The 21,818-nt window shown below is 37.6% G+C and overlaps 1 protein-coding gene across 3 annotated transcripts in view; it reads right to left on the bottom strand.

Moving 5' to 3' along the window:
• The window catches only part of bchs (WD repeat and FYVE domain containing 3 bchs), a 1,877,108-nt gene that overhangs the window by 854,693 nt on the left and 1,000,597 nt on the right, over positions 1-21,818 (bottom strand). For all 3 annotated transcript variants that reach the window (XM_090389621.1, XM_090389619.1, XM_090389620.1), the window contains exon 41: positions 9,546-9,684. In XM_090389621.1, the coding sequence (XP_090245747.1) occupies positions 9,546-9,684 (139 nt within the window). The remainder of the gene's footprint in view (positions 1-9,545; positions 9,685-21,818) is intronic.

Raw genomic sequence — 21,818 nt, forward strand, 5'->3', positions numbered from 1 at the left:
AACTGATGATGTTACCAATGTTGAATTCTAAATGGGAAGCCTTCAGGAACTTAATTTTGGAGACTACTAGGCTTTTCATTCCAACTAAGAAATGCTGTTCAAGGTTTAGGCCTAAATGGATGTCAGATGAATTAATGAGGCTCATGGCAGAGAAGAAAAATGTATGGGATGCATATAAAGTACCAAGTGACACAGAAGCCTAGGGCAGATATAAACTAGCATAATTAAGTCACAAAAGAGGTTAGGCAGGCAAAGGCAGATTACAAAAAATCTTTGGCAAAAAATACAAAGAAAAACAGCAAAGAGTTCTTTATTTATGTAAACTCTAGAAGGAAAGGGATGAATCAGATTGGACAACTTAGCATGCTCAGGTAGCTGATAAACTGAATGAGTATTTTGCATCTACGTTCACACATGAGGAGTTATTCAATGAGGTGAGTGCCAGAAGTTTATCAAACTCTAACTGGGAGCTAAGTGATTTTGTAATAACTGAGAGCAGAGTGGAGGAGAAATTGTTGAAGTTAACCATAAAAAAGGCACCTGGGGTGGACAGGATCAATCCAATTATATTAGAGGCAGGAAAGGAAGTAAGCAAACCCTTAGCCATAATTATGAGAGTTTCCTTGGACTCAGGGGAAATCCCCATGGACTGGAGGTGTGCAAATGTATCACCAATTCAAAAAGGGAGTTCAAAAGGTGACTCAAGTAACTATAGACCTGTTAGTTTAACTTTTGTACCAGGGGAAATAATGGAATCACTAATTAAAGAAGCATTGCAGGATCATTTAGACAAGACTGCAGTAATAGTTACAACACAGCACTGGTTTGTTAAAGGGGGGGGGGTCTTGTCTGATCAATTTTATTGGATACTATGATGTGGTCACAAAGGAACTGAATGTCAAAAATAATTTTGATATCATATAATTGGATTTCAGGAAAGCTTTTGATACTGTTGCACATGGAAGACTGCTGTACAAATTGGAGAGGTATGGCATTAAGGATAAATTGCTACAATGGATAAAGGGATTGTTGATTGGGAGACAACAGAGAGTGGTAATCAATGGACACTGCTCTTCATGGAAAAATGTTATTAGTGGAGTTCCCCTGGGTTCGGTGTTGGGCCCATTGTTGTTTTACATATTTATCAGATATTGAGAAGGTATATCTGGTTTAATGTCCAAGTTTGCAGATGATATAAAGTTTAGCAGGGTTGTTAACGACAGTAAAGACAGTATGCTACTCCAACTGGATCTAGATAAGTTAGGCAAATGGGCTGAGAAGTGGCAACTGAAATTTAATATTGACAAATGCAAAGTACTGCATATGGGTAGCAATAACCAAAGAGAAACGTACCAACCATGTGGTACTACACTCAGAGAAGTGGAGAATGAAAAAGACCTGGAAGTAATTGTGCAGTCGGATATAAAGTTTGCTGATCAGTGCAGACGGGTTGCCAGAACAGGTCATGGAGTCTTGTCAATGATATATAGGAATTTTGCTATCAGGGACAGGGAGGTGATTATCCTGTTTTACAAGGCAATGGTCAGGCCACACCTAGAATAGTGTAGGGGTGCTCTTACCAAAAAAGGCTTAAGTTCTGCAAATTGCAGTGCCTAGAAAGTAGGCGCCTGTGAGGTGAGCTGATTGAGGTGTATAAGGTATTGAATGGGTTGAGCAGGCTGAATGCTGATGGGATTCTTCCACTTGCTCAGATTAAGAACCTGCGGGGGGCAGTTTCAAATTGAGGAAAGATAGTTGTAGAATAGATATGCAGAAATTTGCCTTTAGCCAGTGAGTAGTTGACTGGTGGAAGAGGCTTTGTCTTTTGTTGTGGAAGCTAATAGCCTAAATAAATTTAAGGCTGAGCTGGACAGGCATTTGGAACTAATGGAGGGGTGAAATGGGAGGTTTTTTTTTTTTTTTTTTTTTTGGCTGATGCTGCATAAGATCATCTGACCACCAGTGTTCATGTTATCAGTTGCACGAAGCTTCTTCTTAATCTTGGACATATGTGTCCATGATACTGGTACTGTACTATGCTTTTTTTCTATCATTTTGAGGTTTTGGCCATTTGTGTTGAGGCTGCATCATTTTATTTAATATAATTTTTGATGTTTTTACTTGAAACGGCATTATTTGTGCCCAGTTTGCTATTGAGATGATGTTTAGAGAAATAGATGTCTGTTTGTGTTTTAGCTGCATAGGTTGATGTGGAAGATGATAGTGGAATATACTTTTTAGCTTCCTGATATTCAGCCTTATATTTTTGAATTTGCTTTTAATTTTTTTTCCAAGGGGTGTAGTCTACTTTACAGTTGGGACAACATGAAGATTTCTTGTTTCATTCCTTATGGGAGGGTTCCTTCAGGCCACAGGTGGTACACACATATATATACCTCTATATGCTGTTTGGGTGTAGCTGAACTTCTGGAACTTGTAACATCTAATTAAATTGAGGATGTATGGTTGCACCTGACAGTTTAGGTATCCTGCTTCCACAGATTTTGGTGGAGTCAGGGTATTAAAGGTATGTATGGGAGTACATGCTAGGAGAAATCCTGACTTTTTTTATAAGTATTCTCTTAACCTGGTTAACATTTGGGATCGTCAGTTCTTAGGCAATTTCTTCTTCTGGGCAGTTTAACAGATTCCATTCTCTGATGATGCCTTTTGAAGTATTCAGTGTGAAATGTGGAAATTTGATTAATGTTATATTATGACTGTGATGGGAACCCCAGCAAATACTGTCATTTTCAGAAGTAGCTATGAATATTGACAATGCACAATTTCTACTAGCAGATTGCCAGATCTCAGATAGTGAACTATTTTTGGTGCTCCAGACATCTCTGCATAACACAGGAAGCCAGTTTGGCTGACAGGCTGTTTTGTTAGTGAGTGTACGATCAGGAAATCAGGAAGAGTGGAAAAGTATTATTTGTTTGTTTCCTTTTTTGCAGAAGATGAGTAAGCATCATCTACGTGCCAGCAAAAAAATAACTGATCTGTAGTTCTAGATGGAATCTGGTTTGCCAAGTTTAGCCCTGAAGTATAACTTTTTCCTTCCAATTTTCAGCCAACCACCACATGGAGGCAGTAGCAGTGCCAACCAGTGGCCCATCAATCAGAAGGTGAAAACAACAGTATGTTGCTAGTGGGTGTAGTAGTAATGCTACAAACAGATATAGCAGTCATCTTGCAAGCAGAGGACAGTTTATGAAAGTTTCCTGGTGTCTTACACTAGAAAGACACCAGGAAATCACACTAGAGAGAGAGATCGCTTCGACACTATCACTTGGGACCCAAAAGTTTGTCAAACCCTAACAGGGAACCGAATCTGTGATAGCTCAGAGAAAAGTGAAAGGGAAATTGACGCAAAACATAAAAAGGCACCTACAGTGGATGGGATCTATCAAATATATTAAGGAAGGTAGCAAAGGAGGTAAGCAAACACTTAGCCATAATTCTGAGAGCAACTTTGGATCTAGGGAAAGTCCCTATGTTAGCTTAACTTGTCTTCCAGGGAAAATAACAGTCACTGGTTAAAGAAACAACATAGAACTATCTAGAAAGGAATGCAGTTATACTGCAGTTAAGCATGCATCTTGTCTAACAAATTATTTGAATATGATAATGCAGTAACAAACACACTATATGCAAAAATAATAATCATAATAATAATTTTGATACTGTTGCACATAAAAGACTGCTGTAAAATATGAAACAATTGCCAAGGCACAGACTTCAGGCTTCAGTTCAGCCCGCCGATTTTTCTATATTTATTAATGATGTTGATGAAGATATATCAGGCTTAATGTCTAAGTTTGCAAATGATAAGAAGGTTGGCAGGGTAGTTAATCAAGGTAATCAGAGTATGCTAAACAATATCTAGACAAAGTAAGCAGATGTGCTGAGAAGTGGCAACGAAGTTTAGTAATGAAAAATACAAGGTGCTTCATATAGGGAGCAGCGATCGCAGATTAAAGTACCAACTGTGTGGTGTCATACTCAGAACAATGGAGAATGAAAAGATTTGGGGGTATTTGTGAAGTCAGATATGAAGTTCTGGAGTGGAGCAGTGGAGACAGGCTGTCAGAACAGTTCATGGAATTTGTCAATGATATACAGGAACTTTGCCAGCAGCCATAAAGTGACTATCCCACTGTATAAGGGGCAATGGTTAGGCCACATTTTGAATACTGCATACAGGTATGGAGGATTCATTTGAGGAAGGATAAAGATCTGCTGGAATAATGAGATTGTTGAGAGGAATAGGGGGGGGGGGTGCTCTTACCAACAAATAATTCTGTTCTGCAAATTGCAGCATCTGGAGATTAGGAACCTGTGAGGTGATGTGATGTAGGCGTTTAAGGCTTTCAATGGACTGAGCAAGCTGAATATTGATGGTATTCTTCCTCTTGCTGACTCTACATACTCGAGGGACAATAAATTCAAATTGAGGAAGGCTCAGGGGCTCACATCTGGTGAGTATGGGCTTGGCACACCCAGGGTCCTAAGCTGGATATCATCATTCTTCTCTTTCTTGGTGATTCCTTTCTACTTCTCTCTCTCTTTCTCTCAGGGTAACTTGGAATTTTTTTTGGCTGGTGCAGCATAAGCTTAACAAGATAAGCTGGTGCAGCATATGCTAAACAAGATCTAGACAAAGTAAGCAGATGTGTTGAGAAGTGGCAACTGAAGTTTAGTAATGAAAAATACAAGGTGCTTCATATAGGGAGCAGCAATCCCAGATTAAAGACTTCAGGCTTCCTTACACCATATGGCTCATAATAATAATAATAATAATAATAATGACAGTTGTAGAATAGGTGTGCAGAAGTGTGTCTTTAGCCATTGGTTGGTTTGATTTTTGGAACAAACTTATCTGTTACTGTTGTGGAAGGAGATAGTTTGAATAACCTGTTAGAGGGGATGGACAGGTGAAATAGAAAGTGTTGGCTTATTTTTATTTATATTTTTTTTTTGGCTGATGATGAAAATGATGCAAGAAAGCATGCTTATGCTTTCTTGCATCATTTTCCACTGCTCATATTATACTGTACCATATAGGATTTTGTATGAAACAACTAATTTACAGAGCACCATCCTTCATCAGGCAAAGGATATTGTTATGTTTTTATTTGGTTTTTAGGAGCATTAGCAACTAAGGCCATATTGCTCCGGGATATGCGGTGGTCATTCCCTGACCTTTCCGCATCCTCCGTATTTGGTGGTGACGGGCTCGAACCCCGGTCTAATCAAGAAACGTGTGCTACGCACTGCTGCTCCTTCCCACCTGGCTACGGAGGCGCCGCAAAGGATATTCTCTTCATATAAACAATAATTTTACACAAAATAAGCTTCTATTAACAAGATTCTCCTGCATTATTTTAGAGCATCAGCCAGGGAAAAAAAAAAAAAATTCTCCCATTTTCACCCATCCATTTGCTCCAAAAGTTTCTCCACATGACACAAAAACTGGCAAGACTCTTCACAAAATGCATTGGAAAAGGTGTGACGCCAAAGGAGTGGAATAATGCAATCATAGTTTTGCTGCATAAGAAAGAAAATAAATCAGAAATTGGAAATTATAAACCAATTGCCTTGTTATACCACATCACAAGTTGCTCGCAAGGGTCATTACTAACAGATTAGAAAGAATACTTGATGAGAATCAACTTAAAGAGCAAGCTGGCTTTAGGACAGGATTCTCAACTGTGGATCACCTTCATGTAATATCACAGCTAATGAAGAAAGCAAATGAATATAAAACACCATTATTTGTGGATTATGAAAAGGCATTTAACTAGTAAGGATTTTGGACTAAAGATGAATATGGTTAAAACAAAAGTAATGATGAACAAGTATGCCACAGAAAGGGATATAATGATTGAAGGAGCAGTAATTGAAAAGGTGGAGTCATATACTTATCTGGGACAAATCATTAGCTGTAATAATGATAAATGGCTGGAAGTCAAGAGAAGAATAAATTTTGGATGGATAGCATTCAGGAAATATAGTCACATACTGAGGAGCAATATCCCAATTTGTCTGAAACGTAAAATAATGAACCAATGAACCCACCATGACTTATGGAAGTGAAACTTGGGCACTCACCAAAAGAATAGAAGAGAAGCTGAAAACTACACAGCGAAAAATGGAACGAATTATATTGGGAATCACACTGTTAGATAAAAAGAGAAATACATGGATTAGGCAGCAAACTCAAGTAAAGGACATTCTTATCAAAACTAAAGAACTAAAATGGTCTTGGGCAGAAGACATGATGACAGATGGACTAAGAAAATAACAGAATAGTACCCAAGAGGAGCTAGAAGAAAACCTGGAAGACAACAATGGAGATGGACAGATGAAATTCCTGAGTTTGTGGGAAGTAAATGGATGGCCATTGCACAAAACAGAAAGAACTGGAAAGTTGCTGGAGAGGCCTCCATCCTGCAGTGGATTGAAAATGGCTGATGATGATGAGGCTATACAAGTAGAAGTGGTGTGCTTTTTAGAAACACAGTTTGTACATGTTGCCTTACCTCTACATACAGTTTGCAAGTGGCCAAACTTCTGACAATTAAAACAGCGGAGAAGATTCAGGATGTATGGTCTAATATTACAATGTAGATATCCAACTTTTACTGATCTGGGTGGTTTTCGTGTGCTAAAAGTGAGTATCAGGTTCCTAGTGGGAGTGAATTTCCCCTTCTTTTTTAAAACCGTATTTTTATCTCCTTGGGTTCAGTGGACCCAGTTCAAAGGTCAACTAATAAATTCTATAAGTTTTACTCTTTGGACACAGCTGAAATTCGCTATAGGTGAAGCCAGAACTGTTTTCTTCGATTTTCCCACTTCAATTTTCAAAAATTTCTATTGAATTTCACGGAAATGACAAAAATATGACATCAAGTGTGTATTTTTTTAGGCCTTTTTCTGTTATTTTTCTAAACCCACCCTAATTAGCCTAGGGCTTATGAAACACAATACTTGATTTGTTTGTTTGTTTTGGAGCGGGAGTTTCTGTTTACAGAGTGAAATTGTTTTCTTGGAGCAGAGCGTGAGAAAAACCACTGGTTACGTCACAAACTTCCTAGATACAGCTACATCGAGAGAGTGCCAACGGTCGTTCTTATGTCTCTGCGCGGCTACGTCAGGACCGCTAAGAAAAAAACAAAAGACAACCGCAAGCTACTGTTAGTTGACATAAGAAGCAATAAAGTGAAACAGTAGCAACAACTGTTTATGAATGCGAACAGATCGTATTTCCTTTCTTCAACGTGTATTGTTCCTACGAACAGAAACGAGAAAAACTTGTGTAAAACTGATAACACTGCAATGCGCATTTGATAAAAAAAAAAAGTTTGCTTTATTGTAATTGTTTTTAGTAAACAATATCAGAACAGCAGTTTCCTGGGTTTGATCTTCTAACGAAATTTCAAGAAAATATTTCTATTTATAGCTGCATTATAAACTTCAAAAACTGGTGCATCAAAGGAAAGAAAAAAAAAAAAATTATCTGCTATGAATAACGGGTTGTTTCTTGAAATGTGTATTGTTCACAAAACTGCAATATTTCTAACAATACAAAGCTAACAGATTACGACTAACGGCTGCTCAAAAAGTATTGTTAGAAGATATTTTCTTGTTATGCTTTGACGTCCGGGCAAAAATCAGGCTAATCCGAACTTAGGCATCCTACGATGAAGCTGACTTATTAGAACTTTAGCATCTGTTGTGAAACTGAATGCAATAAAGAAATAGACTTAGAACTTTCGAATCCGCAATGAAACTAACTTACTAGAACTTCAGCATCTGTGATGAGTTACAGTCATTAGTCTCTTTGTGGAGACAGAATAATTTCTTTCACCATTTCTAATTGTTTTGATTATATCTCCTAGAGGACTAGATTCCTCATATCTTAGATCAGTTATACTCGGGTCTATGTACCCAGTAAATTCCTGGGTATTGGAGTCAATTTGCTCTATTTCGCCCTGGCAGGGAGAGTTTTTTCCTACCAAGTTACCGGCCCTGCCACATGGAGGCAGGAGCAGTGCCACTTTGTGACCAAGCACTAGAGGGTTAGTAGCTAATATGTATAAGAAAAGAAAAGAGAAGGTTGCTTTCCTCCTTAATCTAGAAAAGTTAATTTCTTTTCTATAGCTTAGTTAATCGTGTGTTAATGATACTTTAAATAAGGAAATGATTTCGATTTCAAGAAAGAGTGCTAATTCAGGACAACATCGCTTGGCACCTGGGCCTGTAGTAAAGGACTGATCGATAGGATCAGTAGCAGTTTTGGCAGCTGGGTTGGCCTGTTCGTTTCCAGAAATTCCGACATGACCAGGGATCCAACAAAAGAGAACTGTTGTTCCTTCTGGTTTAACTTAGTCAGAGTATTCCAAATTCTCTGACTAAGTTAAACTCAAAAAAATTCTCACTGTCTAAAGTAAGGGGTTATCATTTTTCTTATTCTGTTGTGTAGCTTGGATGGCACTGAACTGAAATTGGATAGCACAGAACTCTGTGCTATCCAATATGTGGATAGCACAGAGTTCTGTGGTATAGCTGCTACATTCAGTCGGGAGTTTCATGGATATCGTAATGTTGGGAAATAATGCTGCTGCAACAAAATGATTTTCAGTTTTAGACCCATCTGTGTAGATTGGTGTGTACTGGCTGTGCTGGGTTCTCAGTGTGGCATGTATTTGTTGTATGTTCTGTTGGGCAGGTTGTGTTTTTCCCCAGGCTGTGAATGAAAGGTCACAGAGCAGTATATGATATATCCTCAAATCTGTCAGATTTTGCTTCCGTATTCAAGTATCCTTGATTTTGTATCAGATTATGTCATTATTAAAGTATCAGATTTTGTATCTATATTAACGTATTTTTTTATACATATTCATGTATCACAAAGGCTTTGATTATCCAAATCCATTACAGATTTAACATATAATTATTATAAAAAAATAAATAAAAGTGTGTGACACATTATTGTTAAATTAAAGAAACTAACTTCAGCTATTTTCATTTAACACTTAAGAAATAGATGACCAATGGTCTGTGAAACTTCTATTTAGAAACAACTTTGCATTTATTAACCCAGTGGTGGCACCTGATACATGCCTTTCCAAAATAATGATCTCATGTTAACAGTTAATTAAGCAATGATTAAAAATCAGATTTTTTAAACCTTCATATAGTCAGATTTTTATTGTAATAGTTTCTGAAGTGATTTTTTATAGTTTTAGCAGATTAATTTCATGCAAGAACTTGTCCGGTTCCTTTCCACTAACTTTGCAATTATTTGTGTGAATAGTAGCAGTGATATGAAATGATGAAACTGCTATGAAGTTTCAAATTATGTGTTTGTTTATAGATCAGAATTCTTTGCTTTTCTTTGTACTGTGAATTTTAAGGAAATTTCCTTAAAATTCACAATACAAATTCACAATACAATAAAATTAAAATTCACAATATGGACGAGGGAGGGAGAGAGAGAGAGAGAGAGAGAGAGAGAGAGAGAGAGAGATAACACTTACTAAATTTGTCCATCCTCTGTGAGCTGAAGGAGACAATAACATAAACATCCAAAAAATTCATGTTCATGATTGGCAGCATCAAGAATTATATTTCTGTGAGAAGAGATTTTTTGAAGGCATTCCAAAACTGTCATCTGATCTAAAAAAAAAAAAAAAAAAAAATTTCATATATGAGATACTCATTGATATCTTAGTAAATGTCAAATTTTACACATAACTGTGACTATGTAATTAATGGCAACGATTTTTATCACCCCACCACAGGCAATCAATCGCTCACTAAAATTAATATCCCTTGTTTTGGATATTAGTCAGTGGAGAAAGCAAAGAAACTGAGGGCAAACTAACACTAAAATGCAAATAATTACTTCATAATGTTAGATGTAATTTGGGCAAGTGAACAGATCAGTATTCCTTAGAAAGGCAGCATTACACTTGACAAGAGAGAGCAATGCAGAGACTGACCAAACACAGTAAAACTGTAGAAGTTCAAGATAAAATTGGTAAAAGGCATTCAAAATTTTCAATGTGAATACTGAATGAACACGAGAGAGAGAGAGTATGGTTCTGGATAGTTGTCTTTATTAAAATACAAAATTTTGCACTAATAGGCAAAAAAAAAAAAAAATAAATAAAATAAAATAAATAAATGTAATTAATGAATCTAAACATTTTCATTCATTACACAAATATACCAAGCCTCAGTTTCACTTTCAATTAACAAAATTTCAAATATTGGCTGTCTCGACCACTATTCATATCAGTTCTCTGATTATTCATCCATGATTCCTTTTTCTTCAAAGGTAGTACTTGTGCACATGACCATTCTGTAAATTTGGCTCAATGCCATAACTTCCTAATTTGGAATCTCCTCTGCCTTAAAATCTATCTCTCTACCCCCAGCTGTAAAATTCATCCATTGCCTGTATCATTCTCCCAGATACACTGATCACTCAGAAATCTTTCACTTCCTTTCATTGAAACTCAACTTTCATCCATCTCTTTCTTAACATGAAGTAATTTTTCTTGGTGATTTTAATGTTCACAACTCCAGCAGTTCAAATGCCAAGACCTTTGCAATTACTAATGAGCTCACTCAACTTGTTCATTTACCTTCTAAAATACCAGACAATCATAACAAAACAGCCAACAAATCTTTGATTTCTTCTCACCAAAAAAAAAAAAAAAACCTATCAAAGTTCATAGCCAATTTTAGGGGTGATATAGATGTCTCAGATTACAACTTTTGTAATCTGAGATTACAAAATGTAATGGTCTCTTTTGTGATGGTCTCTTTTCCAAAGAAGCCCCTCCCTCTCATGAGCATTCTCAGTTGTTGTATTTTGGTGCAAGGGCTACTTAGGCCATATTGCACCGGTCAACGTTATGAATGTTACACTTGCATGGTGACTGTTATGGCATTAGTCAAAAATGATCATGTAATTTTATCTATTTAGTAAAGTGAAAAAACTCCAGCAGATTAGCATTATTACCTATGATGTGGCAGAGGTCAAGGGTTCTTTAAGATATGGTAACAAAGCTTAATGAGACTTGGTGGGCAGTGTGTATAAAGTACACACAACAAGAATATGCTTCACTGTAAGTGGAGAGTTGCACCATGTGCATTGTGGAGAATCATTACCTGTGAAGAGATAAAGGTGGGTAAGTTGACTGGGGCCAATTCACGCTCTGGTTAAGGTTACTTCCTTCTTTCTGTTTATATGGAAACTGGAGGTACATAATTGCAGTTCGGGTTTTATTTGGCAGAGTTTATTATGTGTTTGGGCTTGCCATTGAATTCAGCATTGTTCTCTATATTATGTTCTTTGTGTGTTACACTTGTAGTCAAGATATGGAACATAATACTGTGATAATTCTCTGTTGGATAGATGTTTAGCGGCATAGTCTGCACATTCATTTCCTGGTATCCCAGCATGGCCTGGAATTCAGCAGAAAATGACTACTCACTGGAATTCTTGGAGATGCTTCAGTTTGGATTTTATGAACTTTATTAAAGGATGTGTTTGAGAGGAAATATTCTATAAAGCTATAAGTGCACTCTGGGAGTCTGTATATATCATTCTTTTTTGGATGGACAGATGGAGAATATTTTCTATTCCATAATTCAGCTGTATAGTTGCTGCATTCATTGGGAAGTGATACGAAGAAGATTTTATGAGGGAAAACAAGTGATGCACCCACTCCACTCCACTCTCAGATTTTGACCCATCAGTATATATTTTTGTAAAATGCAGGTAAGTTTGTGTGGGCAATATGCAGTTGTTGTATATTAACATTTGCAAGCGAGTGCTTTCCCCAGTTTAGAAAATAACTGTCACAGGGTGCTTTAATAGAGGACCACAGGGGATCCGTACTGTTTAAATCTTGAAAAACTTTGTCAGGATGTATATTCCAAGTTTACAATAATGCCTGAGATCTGAGAGCAGTAGGCTGAATGCCCTGGGTTTACTTCTATAGAACATTGTGAACTGAGGGTCATTAAGTATTGGCCTAATGGAATGGGTAGGTAGACTTTGGATTTTAGTTGTATAGTTGAGAAGTAACATCTTTCTCCTGAGAATTAGAGGAAGTTCATGAGCTTCATAGAGGAAGTTCATGAGCTTCAATGTAAAGACTTTGAACTGGTGAAGTTCTATAAGCACCTATAGCAATCCCCAAGGCAGAGTGTTGAATTGGGGAAAGTGTGCTAGCACTCTCTCCCTAGAAGAATCATACACCGGCACACCGTAATAAAGGCGAGATCTGATTAGGGCTCTATACAAATGAAGGAATATGTACCGATCTGCACCCCATGATGTCGAAGAATTTTAATTTGTTAACTCTGAGTATGTTAATTTTTTTTCTTGCATGATGTCCGTAGATGTTTAACACATTCCATGAAGTTCAATTTACTATCAAAAGTCAGACCAAGGAAACGAATGCTGTTCACAACTGAGATGAAATGATTTGTTAAGTGTACCTGTGGATCTGGCTGTATCTTCTGTTTGTTACAAAAGTGAACTACTTTAGATTTTGAACAAGAGAGTCGATACCCATTCTGTGCCATCCATAGCTGAATATTATTAATTGAAATTTGGAACTGCCGCTCAGCGAAGGTCATGTTTTGAGAACTGCACGAAACAGTGAGATCATTGGCATAGAGGTATAAATTCAAAGAGTTGGGAATATTTTTAGTCATGTGATTTTTTCTTATGGTGAATGAGGTGGTACTGTGTAGAGAGCCCTGTGAGACCCCTTCTTCTTGTATATCTTGCCCCAGGGGCTCATATCTGGTGAGTATGGGCCTGGCAAACCCAGGGTCCTGAGCTGGATATCATCATTATTCTCTTTCTTGGTGATTCCTTTCTACTTCTGACTCTCTCTCTCTCTCTCTCTCTCTCTCTCTCTCTCTCTCTCTCTCTCTCTCTCTCTCTCTCTCTCTCAGTGTAACTCGTGAATTTTTTTTTTTTTTTTTTTGGCTGGTGAAGCATAAGCCTCGGGCTTCCTTGCTGTTGTTGTTATTTGGTTTTTAGGAGCATTAGCAACTAAGGCCACATTGCTCCGGGGATATGCGGTGGTCATTCTCTAACCTTTCCGCATCCTCTGTATTTGGTGGTCACGGGCTCGAACCCCAGTCTAATCAAGAAGCGTGTGCTACGCACTGCTGCTCCTGCCACCTGGCTACGGAGGCGCCAGGCTTCCTTGCACCACATGGCTAATAATAATAATATGTTTGGGAGTGGATGGCAGAATTGAACTTGAAAGGATCTGTGCTGAATGAAGTTCTATAGGAAATATGGTAATTGGCCTCTCAGGTCAATGGAATGCAGATCTCTCAGGATACCAAAATGCCATGTGGTGTCGAAGGCTTTCTCTACATCATGGCATACCATGACGAGATGCCCATGTTGAATGAATGCATTCCTGATGTTTGTTTCTGCTTTGACCATGAGATTCAGGGCTGATCTATTCTTTCTGAAACCAAACTGATTGTCAGAAATTATATTTTTAGAGTCAAGAAACCAAGTAAGTCGACGGTGAATTACTTTTCTAGAGTTTACTTAAACAGCTGGTGAGAGAAATGCATCTATAGTTTTTAGGAATGGAATGATCTTTTCCTGGTTTGGGAATTGCTATTATATAGGAGTGATGCCAGGAACTGGGGAAAGAATGTTCAAGGAAGATGTGAGTGAAAGAAGAGAGCAGTGAAGAGGCAGATTTTTGTCAATGTGTTGGAGCATTACATAATATATTCCGTTGGGGCCTGCAGCACTGTTTTTTGAGGTAGATATGGCTTCTTGAAGTTCAAGCATTGTAAGTGGATTCATTATAAGGTAAAGAACATGTAGGTCTGAAGTTAAGTTTGGATGTTCAGCTAATACTGTGATCTTCTGGAATGATGGATCATATGCGGTTGAGGCATACAACTGTGAAAACACAGTCCCTAAGGCATTTGCTATATCTGTAGGAGAAGAAAGATCCTGCCCATTCAAGTTGAGAAGTGGGGAGGATAATGGAGGAAATTTGCCATTTAGCTGTTTTATTTTTATCCATATTATTCTTGTATCCGTATTTTTATTAATCGAGCTTGCAAATTGAATCCAAGATTCTTTTAGCTTTTTTTCTAATGTGACAGGCCTTGGCTCTGAGTCTCTTGTAGTTTATAAGATTGGAGATAGTAGGATGTTTTTGAAACAGACTCCATGGTCAGTTTTTTTTCTTTTTTTGCAACCTTGCACTCTTCGTCCCACCAATAACTTATGGTTTTATGGATTGTAGACTGTGATTGTGGAATCACAATATATGCAGCAACCAGTATTTGTTTCGTAATGTGATCAGTAACTGTGTCGACAGGACAGGTTTTGATGATCTGTTCATCAAAGGACACTCAGGAAGTGAATTTTGCTCAATCTGTTTGGGAAAATTTCCATTTTATGTAGTTTTCTAAAATTATGGAATGTGCTGTTTGAATCTTACATATTAACGGAAAGTGATAAATATTGAACGGGTTGTCGAGGGCCATCTGCTCAATACTAGGAAAGAGGGACGGAGAGCAGATGGAAAGATCTAATGCAGAAGTTCTACCTGTAGAGAGATGGATGCAAGTTGGCGAGCCAGTATAGTCAGGTTTCATCTGTCAGCAAGCTGTTTATAAGTTCTCCTTGTCCATCTGCATTGGGAGAACACCACATTGGATGGTGTCCATTGATGTCTCCCAATAAAGAGATGGGGTTGGCAACTGCAGAATAAGATCTTTGAGTTCATGGAGGGTATAGGAGTGATTGGGCGAGAAGCAGATAGAGACAAGTGGTAGATACACGTTACAACAGCTTCATTGGAGGTTTGTAAAGGAATGAGTCTACAAGGTACTCTAAAGCGTGAGTCTAGGAGTATGGCTACCCCTCCACGAGCATTATTTTGTAGCAGTTCTGCTTTCCTAAAAAGTGCATAATTCTTAACTGAGAGAGAGGCGTATAGCATGTTAAATTTGTCTCTTTGATGGTAACAATCGATTAACTCATGTATATCATCAATATTACTGTAAATTCCTCCACAGTTCCATTGTATGATTTAGTGCATTATTTGGTTTTGTTACTTGAGGATGATTCAGATTCTTTTTTTATTCCCAGGCTGCTTGTGGCGATCGAGTTTCATTTTCTCTCTTCTTGGAAAGATTGGGCATCCAGTATCTATGTCATCTTCCACGTGAAGGTCTAGGATAGGTTCATTTGGGTCAGCATCATTATCAGTGTACATGTTTACTGAAGTGATATTGTTTGTCTTCCTATTTTGAGCTAAGCCAGTTTTTGATTTTTAAATGTCTGATGGTCTGTGTGTAGTTGGTAGGACTGTGACTGGGGTGTTGTTGGCTCTATCTACTACCTTTTGCTCCTTGGGAATATGTTTCTTCTATGGTGACAGTATAGATCGGGCGCAATCTGCAATCGATATGGTTGGGGGAACTGATACTTCAGTTTGTGTTGCTGTTGATTGATATTTTTGTATTGCTGCTGCATATATGTTCTTGGGTGCATTGAGCATTTTGTCTTTGCCTCTTTTCGTAACGTTTAGGAAAGACAGAACTGCTACAAACGGTATGTAATTTTTTGTTCTACCCTGTACTTCTGGATTTTTTTTCCTGTTTTCCAGAGGTCGCATGATTTGGAATAGGCTGGATAGGCACCTTTGCAATTCGGACAGTGTTGTTTTGGCATCAGTCTGCGAATGTTCTTTTGGCTCACAGTTTGGACAGACTGAATCTCCTCGACATGCCATTTGTGCTTGATCAAATTTTTGGCACTTGTAGCATCTTATAGGATTTGGAATAAAGGGTTGTACTCTGCAGTTAAGACAGCTGGCTTTTACATTGGATGGTAAGATAGGTGTTCCGAATGCCAGGATGATGTTGTGGGTGGGAATAAGATCCATCTTTCCTGATCCTGATGCGTTTGGCTTGTATCACTTTTTGATGTTTGAGTTCCTGGGCCAGTTCATCTTCTGTTACATTTATCAGATCCCATTCTACAGTTACTCCTTTGAAAGTATTTAATGTTGCATGTGGGTGACTTGAATGGGTAGTCCTCCAAATGTTAGTTTCAGCAGTCTGTCAGAATGTGTACGACTCACTGTTTCTGCAAGGAGGTCTCCAGATCTCAGTCTTCTCACCATAAATAGGCCTGACGTAGCCCAGTGGTCAGGAGAGAGAGTGCATAGCACGCGTTCCTTGAGTGGACCGGGGTTCAAGCCCATGACTACTAAATACGATAAATATTTGTATTGACGATTTATTGTAAACTCTACTGACTTGGTTGTCGTGCCGGAGTATAAACAGAAAAATTTATTTATTTATTTATTTTGGGTGAACCTGCCACATTTCTAAGCATTTTTGTATAAGAAATGGTGAGAGAGTGCTCATAGATTTGTCTGACAGAGAATGTAAGATAAGGAATGATAGGCACTCCTGTTGGTCAGTGTCTGTACGCAATCGTTTAGACTTTGTTGCGTCATGGGAAATTTCATGGTCAGCATCGCTGACAGTACTGCATGAGCACCTAGGCTGCTCAAGCTCTGGATAATCATCATAGTCAGCTCCTTTTTGTCCTGGGGGTTAACTTTCCCTCCCAGGTTTCTGGCCCCACCACAGGGAGGCAGGAGCAGTGCCACAAGGAGGCCAGTGGTTAGATAAGTTAGTTGGTTAGTAAAAAAAAGTAATATATATATAATGAAAGAGAAAGGTGAATTTCCTTATTATTCTTACTTGTGACTTTCCAAGTGTAGAACTAGATTATAAATGAACTGCTAATAGAGAACAATATAACTTAAAATGAACTTTTATTGCTGAGAAAGATCACTATATAATTGCACTTTGAATGTTTGACCTTGAATTTGCTTGGCGCCCAGGGCCAGCATTCTCAGCCTCATGTCATTTGCCATTACATGAATGTGAAATGACATGCATGATTTCTATTTATCTTTTCACTGGTTGGATTATTGGTGAATAGGGGAAACCCTGGAGCCTGCCAAAAAAATAATAAAATACTTTGAATTTTTGGTTGGATTATTGTTTTAAATCTTCTAATTACAATGTTTGCTCAGAGAATGTCAATGACTTTTTTCTTGTACAGATGAAAACCTTTTTCCACATTCCACTCTAAAATCCCATCCTTTATCTATAAATATGCTATCTATAAATTTCCAATAAATATGCTAAGCTGCTCAAGACAAAAGAGTTTCATATCAAAATTGGCTTTCATCCAAATTTCCAGGTTCATTTTTTGCCTGCACTAAATCTCTCAACAATTGTACAGCATTTATTAATCAAGCCAGACTTGATTTTGAATAGGTTAAGAGTAGAACACTTTCTTCTGATCTAAATGGTAGCCAAGTCTATCTATATTTCCACCTTTGTGACAAAGGTGGAAATATAGATGGACTTGGCTAGCTTGGTTTTGTTGCATTCTCAGCTAAAAATAAAGCCAAATTAATAACATTCGACATTTCTCCTAACTCTTGTGTTGACAGTTTTGGTAAATCACTTTCTACAATACCAAATACATAGCACTCAGTGCGTTACATGGTCTTCCAACAGAAGCACGTTAGAACTCTGAATAATTTTGATACCAAGAAAACTCCCCATCACTAAAAACCTATGCTCCCAAGCTTGCTCCTGTTTGTGTCACCTTTTAACACTTTCTTATTCCACTATTTTTCCTTCTGGTTGGAAATATGCTCATATCCATCTATTCATAAAAAAGCTTGACACATACCTCTTCTAATTATCCCTGTATTGCATTTACTGTACCTTTTCCAATATGATGGAAAAATATATCTGCCATTAACTCTTCAACTATCTCAAAACTGTCCACTGACCAATGATCCCTCCATATGGATTCCATCAGTGTTGGCCCACTGGTGATATACTGGCTTATGTTACCTTGGAAAAATTTAATGGAAAAGTTAGAAAAACTCTAGCACTCATTCTTGGTATTTTTGATCACATTTACTATAAAGGTCTTTAAACACACTCCCATCTTATGATGTGATAAATGATTTTTGCAACTGGGTATCCATTTCCAAAAACAGTTCTCTCTTTCTCTCACAAGTCACTATAAGTGATGGTAGAGATCTTGCTATCTTCTGACTTCTATAACAAGGCTAGTGTATCTCAAGGTCACATACTCTTTTTCTCTTATATATTAATGACACTTTTCAAATAACTAGAAGTTCCATCACTGTTTTGCCGGTGATAGGATACTATATTTCATGTTTGAGAAACCTTGCCCTGCACAAACAGACTCAACTTCTCAAATATCCACCAATAATAACATAATGCTGATCTCCACATAATTCTCTAATGGGGGCAAAGAAAACTTAGCTTATTTGAATCCTACTAAAACTCTGTCTTAGAAATTACAAAAAGAATTCTTCAGCTCCAACATTTATATTCAATGACACTCAGCCTTCTAGAAAAGATCAAACATCTCAATTAGGAATTACCCTGAATTCTAATCTTTCTCTTGGCATAAGCACATCCCAAATACTGCTTTCTCTGTATTTAAAAAAAAAAAAAAAGGGGGGGGGTTCCGTTTCTAGATAGCAGTAAATCCACCAAAAATTTATTCACTTTCACAGGAAGGCATGCAACATCCCTTTCAGAATAATCAGATTACAAGGAGTCCACTGCCATCAAGTGCTGACATCTCTTCTTTTAATACTCTTGCTACTCTAGTTTTTAGGCATGCCATGACAAGAACAATATCAAAAATTAACTATACATGTCACAAAGTTGTCCAAAGGAAGCCTACCTGATTTTCTGTTATTTCGAAGATAATGTCCAACTGATGATGATGCACAGGGGCTCACATCTGGTGAGTATGGGCTTGGCACACCCTGGGTCCTGAGCTGGATATCATCATTCTTCTCTTTCTTGGTGATTCCTTTCTACTTTCTCTCTCTCTCTCTCTCTCTCTCTCTCAGGGTAACTTGGAATTTTTTTTATAGTACAGCATAAGCCTCAGGCTTATGCTGCACCATACGGCTAATAACCATACGGCTAATAACCAAATTTTATTATTATGGCCAATAACCATAATAATAAAATTTGTGCCAAACCATTTCAAGTGGATATTTCTTTTTATTATTATTGTTATTAGCCGTATAGTACAGCATAAGCCTGAGGCTTATGCTGCACCATACGGCTAATAACAATAATAATAAAAAGAAATATCCACTTGAAATGGTTTGGCACAAATTTTATTATTATGGTTGTTCACTGGCATCCACATAAGGACTTTGGACAGGTGAAGTATAAAATGCTCTATTGGCAATTCATATGGCTTTGTGGTGAACTAAATCAAGCTAATAATTAATGGAATTTCTATAGCTCAGGAATAGATTTGGGAACCAGAGTCAAGTGTAAAGCAAAATTCTTTATAAAGGTCTAATAATGTGAGTCTATTTGCTCCCGAAAAAGTAGAGAAGACAGCACATTATATTTGTAAACTGTTTGTACATTTTGTTGTGAACTAATGAATACATTGATAAAAGTCAGCTTCTGATGAAAAATTAGTCCTGGAAATTTTGTTTCTATTATCACTGGAATAGAAGTCCAAGTCTGAGGTTAGGGTCTGGATGAAAAATTCCATCTGCAACAAGGATGTACACAATCTGAATACTTGAACTCGCTGGCTTACAATGGTCAGGAACTAAGGTGGTTAAATAATTTGTTGCAATTGTTGTTCAATAACTCTCATGCTGAAACAGTGAAAAAAATATTAAAATCATTCACAAAGTGCTGTTTACTGAGTTTGTAATATGGGATGTGTTAGCACTCTTTGAAGGAGGAGATGTCAGTGGTATTGTCAGAGGAGCATTTGGGTTGTTGCTTATGTATACTTGGTTGTTGCTCAGAGAGGATACTTCTAACCCAATCAGAAAATGATTTATTAATGGGAACTGTGACATCGGTCTGAGTGGAGACTGTTTGATACATTTTTATGGGATTGGAATAGGTTACATTTTTGTTTATAGGAGGTACAACTAGTTTTCTCGCTTCTTGGTAACTGACTTTGTTATCAACAATTTTTTTTTCTTTTTTTTTTTTTTTACCCCCTCAGTTTTCCATTTTCACATCTGGGAATATGCAGGATCATCACCTTTGCAATTTGGGCAGGTCATTTTTGTAGTCGTACAGCCACTATGTATGTGATCCGAGGACCCAAAGTTAGGGCAAACAGGAACTCCTCTGCATACAGTTTGTGAGTGGCCATATCTTTGGCATTATAACATCGTAAAAGATTGGGAATGTAGGGGTGAATGTGGCAAAGTAAATAACCTGCTTTTACAGAGGAGGGCAAGTTAGGTGTACTAAAGGAGAAAATAATATTTCTGGTTGGTATAAGTTGATTATCTTTTTTAGTCATTATACGTTTTGCTTGAATTACATTTTGTCACTGCAGCTCTTGGGTTATTTCCTCCTCTGTGATATTTAAAAGGTCCCAACTGGATATTACACCCTTAGATGAATTTAGAGTTGCATGAAGAGATATTTTTACTGGAATGCTGGCAAAATTTGTAAGCTGTAAAAGTTTCTCTGAATGCCTGTGGTTCGTAGTTTCCACTAATAAGTCTCTTAATTGAAGTCTTTTAACAGTCTTAGGAGATCCTGCAATACCTTCCAGATGTTTTTGTATTACGAAGGGAGACAGTTTGCTCATAGGCTGACTAGTGAGGGAGCGGAAAATTAAAAATGATGGGCAGTGTTGCTCCATCTAATTAGTCTTCTGTCTCTTTGGATGATCATTCCCTAAGCCATGATTGGTGTCATGGTCAAAGCAGGTGTCTGTTCTTGAGTTCGAAGGGTCTAATGGTGGATGATTATTTTTATCCATGATGGCTCCTTTTGGCCCTGGGGGTTTCTCTTTACCACCCAGGTTACCGGCCCTGCCACAGGGAGGCAGGAGCAGTGCTGCGTTGTGGCCAAGCGTAGAGTTAGAAAGGCTATCTAAATTAAAGAAAAAGGTGCTTTCCTTCTTCTGGGCTCTCTTCTTATTTCTTTTAAGAAATTTGAGCTACTTAACAGAAATTTTTATAAATGCGAGAGAAAACAAAGGAATACTCAGTCGCTGGGGAGAAAAATGCTCAATAAATGCTCAATATCACTTGGCCATGGAAATGCTTGGCACCCGGGGCCCAATCTGCAGAAAAAGGAACCATTAGATGGCAGTGATCACAGTGTATTGATTTGGGATATACTCAAAGATGTAATTACCATATGGGGTAAAGGGAAGGGTTTTTGCTTTTGTAAAGGTGACTACAGTGATCTCAGACATTTTTTTAATTCTATACAGTGGGACCAACTGATGATGTTACTAACAGCAAATTCTAAATAGGAAGCATTCAAAGAATTAATCTTGAAAACTGCTAGGCTTTTCATACCAACTAAGAAATACTGTTCAAGGATCAGGCCTAAATGAATCTCAGATGAGTAAATGAGGTCCATGGTAGAGAAGAAAAATGCATAGGATGCATATAAATTATCAGGCAACACAGACGCATATGGCAGATATAAGCTAGTCTGTAGAGATTAGGTAAGCAAAGGGAGATTATGAGAAATCGTTGGCAAAGGATGCAAAGAAAAATAGTAAAGACTTCATTACTTATGTTAAGTCTAGAAGGAAAGGGATGAATCAGATTGGTCCAATTGATATCGATGGTTCAGTTATTGATGATTCTGCTCAGTAGCTGACAAACTGAAAGAGCATTTTGCATCTA

The sequence above is a fragment of the Mastigoproctus giganteus genome, chromosome 2 (assembly GCF_048544385.1).
Source record: "Mastigoproctus giganteus isolate SK-2022 chromosome 2, ASM4854438v1, whole genome shotgun sequence".
In the NCBI taxonomy this organism is placed as follows: Eukaryota; Metazoa; Arthropoda; class Arachnida; order Uropygi; family Thelyphonidae; genus Mastigoproctus; species Mastigoproctus giganteus.